A 2,678-nucleotide genomic window follows, 5' to 3' on the forward strand; every position below is an offset into this window, starting at 1 on the left:
CGGGAGCAACACCGAGGCTTGCAATCCCGTTGCCGGTCCCCGGTCCGGTACGGGGGCAACACTGAGGGTTGCGATCCGTTGCCGGACACGGAAAAAAGACAAAAGACAAAAAAAAAAAAAAAAAAAAAATTTTGTTTTTCTGGAAAACGAAATTTGTTTTATGAAAAAAATTGTTTTTATCTGAAATTATCCCACGTAAATTGAAAACAGTATGTATTTTATTTTACTTAACTTTACCTAAAGGTTCTTTAACCTTTTTCTTCACTTATTTATTCATTTTTGCAAAAACATTTATAAACTTCTTACATTCCATGCACTGTGCTAGGTGTTGGGATACAGAGATGAATGTGACTGTGCCCCTGACTTCAATATCTCCAGGTTTACTAGGAAAGTCAAGTGGGTGTTCTGAGCTGCAAACAGTGTAACCCGTGCTCTAGTGGAGGGACTCACACAATACTAATGGGGAAAAGGCACAGGCAACATTTCAAAAGCAGTCTATTTCTAAGCAGAACTGAAAGAAATACCAAAGCCTGACGTCAGGGTTTACTTTACACATGTCATTTTAGTTTCCTTACCAATGATTTAAGGGGAACTTAACACTACACCCCAGAGATCATGGGGTTTTTCAGACTTATATCTGTTTCCAGCCAATCACAGGGCTAGGAACACTTCTTGTGTGTAATATGTCAGTCAGCTAGTGAGTACCCCACATCGGAGAGGAAGAGGTAGGTGATGTAGGGTTTGAGAAACAAAAACTGCCCCCTCCCACTTGTCTACAGTGGAATGGCTCTCCACACAGCCACTCTGCTCAGTACAGGACACGCATCTGAAGGTTACCTGAGGATGGGGCAGGGTGAGAGCTGTGCTGCCATGGTGACAGCACCATAGGATTTGGTGCCAGACGGGAGATGGGGCACTCAGGGCACTTTCTCAGGGCACACAGCTGGAAGATGTCTGGGAGTAATGACAGGCACATTGGTGCCTTCCACTCAGTACACACCTATCTCACTATATGAAGCTATGAGGTTTTCCAGTTCCCATCCTGAGTGAGAATCAGAGGCATATGTGGTATCCCAATGGTCTGGTTGGAATTTCCCGAGGGAGTAGGGAATACAGGCATGGTAAGGGATACATAAGCACATTCATATTGAAAAAGATCCAGAGGCAGGTACACTGAGGAGTTTTCTCTGCATATGTGGTATCCCAATGGTCTGGTTGGAATTTCCCGAGGGAGTAGGGAATATAGGCATGGTAAGAGATACATAAGCACATTCATATTGAAAAAGATCCAGAGGCAGGTACACTGAGGAGTTTTCTCTCCCCCCGCCTTTTTTCTTTTTTGTGCTCCAGAGAGTACCATATTAGAGGAAAAAAGGGAACTGCTGTATATGCCTTTGCTTGCATTATATAATCAGAGTTTATATGTCAAACGGATAGTTACTGAATAGCCCCCCCCCCCGCTTGTCTCACCTCAATTCTTGTCAGAAATAGGTCTAAAACTTTCACATAATTATCTACCCTTATTTAAAATCAAAATCTCCATAGATCAGCTGATGGCTGCAGTTCCAATGTCTTTGATCGAATCTACTGGCTTCTCTGAAGCACATATGTGTGACAACGATACAGAAACGCAGGAAATGACTACTGAATACTCAGAGGTTCTGCAGCTTCCGTCCATTCCTCACATGATTTCCATTTTAGATTTTGAGCAGCTCTCCCTCCCCATGCGCTATGAAATAGAAAGGTCTTGCTGAATGGTCCAAATGAAATAAGGTTCCTTCACCGCATGGGATTAGAAACAGAGGAGTGGTCCTCTCCCCCTCCCCCCCGCCCCTTGCAACCCTAGAAATCGCGACTTTTGCAGAAAAAAGCCCAAGCAGGGAGTCTGGACCCGCAGACGGTGCGGGGAACTAGCGCCTCTGCAAAGCCCAGAAATGCCAGCGACAGGCCGGCGGAGGCGCGAGGTACAGCGGAGTTGTCCCTGAGGCTGATTGCGACAGCTCCAGCAGGGCAGCGATTGCTTCGGAAGGAAGAGGCAATGAGGGTCCCTCCCGTCCTTCAGGTCTCCCGAGGTCGATTCCCAGTGGCACCCAAAGCAGGGATGGGGCTCCGAAATCCGGCAAGTTCTAGGAATGGAGCGAGGGGAGCTAGTGTCTTACCTGGCCGGGCTGGCTGGTGTAGTTGAAGGAGTAGATGTTCTCGGTGCTCGGGCTCACCACCCCGCTGTAGACGTGATCGAAATCCGCGCCCCTGGCAGGGTCGCTGGGCTCGCGGCGCGGTGCGGGAGTCTGAGTCGGGGGCTTTGAGGGGTGCCCGGGCGCCGCCGCCCGCAGGAGCCAGGGCAGCGCGCAGAGCAGCGCAAGCCGCGGGCAGCCGTGCATGGTGGGCGCCGCGCCCCGGCCCCGAAGCAGAGCCACGCTGGGGAGGGGGCGAGTGCAGGAGCTGGTCCTTCCAGAGCCTGGTGCAGGGCCGGGCGCCGGCTTTCTCGCAGCGCGGCGATGCCTGGCAAGCCCCGCCGGTGTGTGCTGGTAGCGCGCTGGCGAAGGGCCGATCAAATATTGATGCTGCTGCCTGGGGTCTCCTAGGGTGGTCACGGGTAGAAAGTAGGGGGGACGGGAGATGTGGGGGCTGAGAGTTGCTGCTTTCTTCTCCAGCTTCTAAATCCCACCTTTCTCATC

The 2,678-nt window shown here is 50.6% G+C and overlaps 1 protein-coding gene across 1 annotated transcript in view; it reads right to left on the reverse strand.

The window, feature by feature from the left end:
* The window catches only part of SIDT1 (SID1 transmembrane family, member 1), a 100,375-nt gene extending 97,931 nt beyond the window's left edge, over positions 1–2,444 (reverse strand). The window contains exon 1 of the mRNA XM_008584096.1: positions 2,160–2,444. Coding sequence (XP_008582318.1) covers positions 2,160–2,381 — 222 coding nt within the window. The 5' untranslated portion in view covers positions 2,382–2,444. The remainder of the gene's footprint in view (positions 1–2,159) is intronic.
* Positions 2,445–2,678: the final 234 nt, after the last annotated feature.

This window comes from Galeopterus variegatus, unplaced genomic scaffold (assembly GCF_000696425.1).
Source record: "Galeopterus variegatus unplaced genomic scaffold, G_variegatus-3.0.2 Scaffold3145, whole genome shotgun sequence".
Classification (NCBI taxonomy): domain Eukaryota; kingdom Metazoa; phylum Chordata; class Mammalia; order Dermoptera; family Cynocephalidae; genus Galeopterus; species Galeopterus variegatus.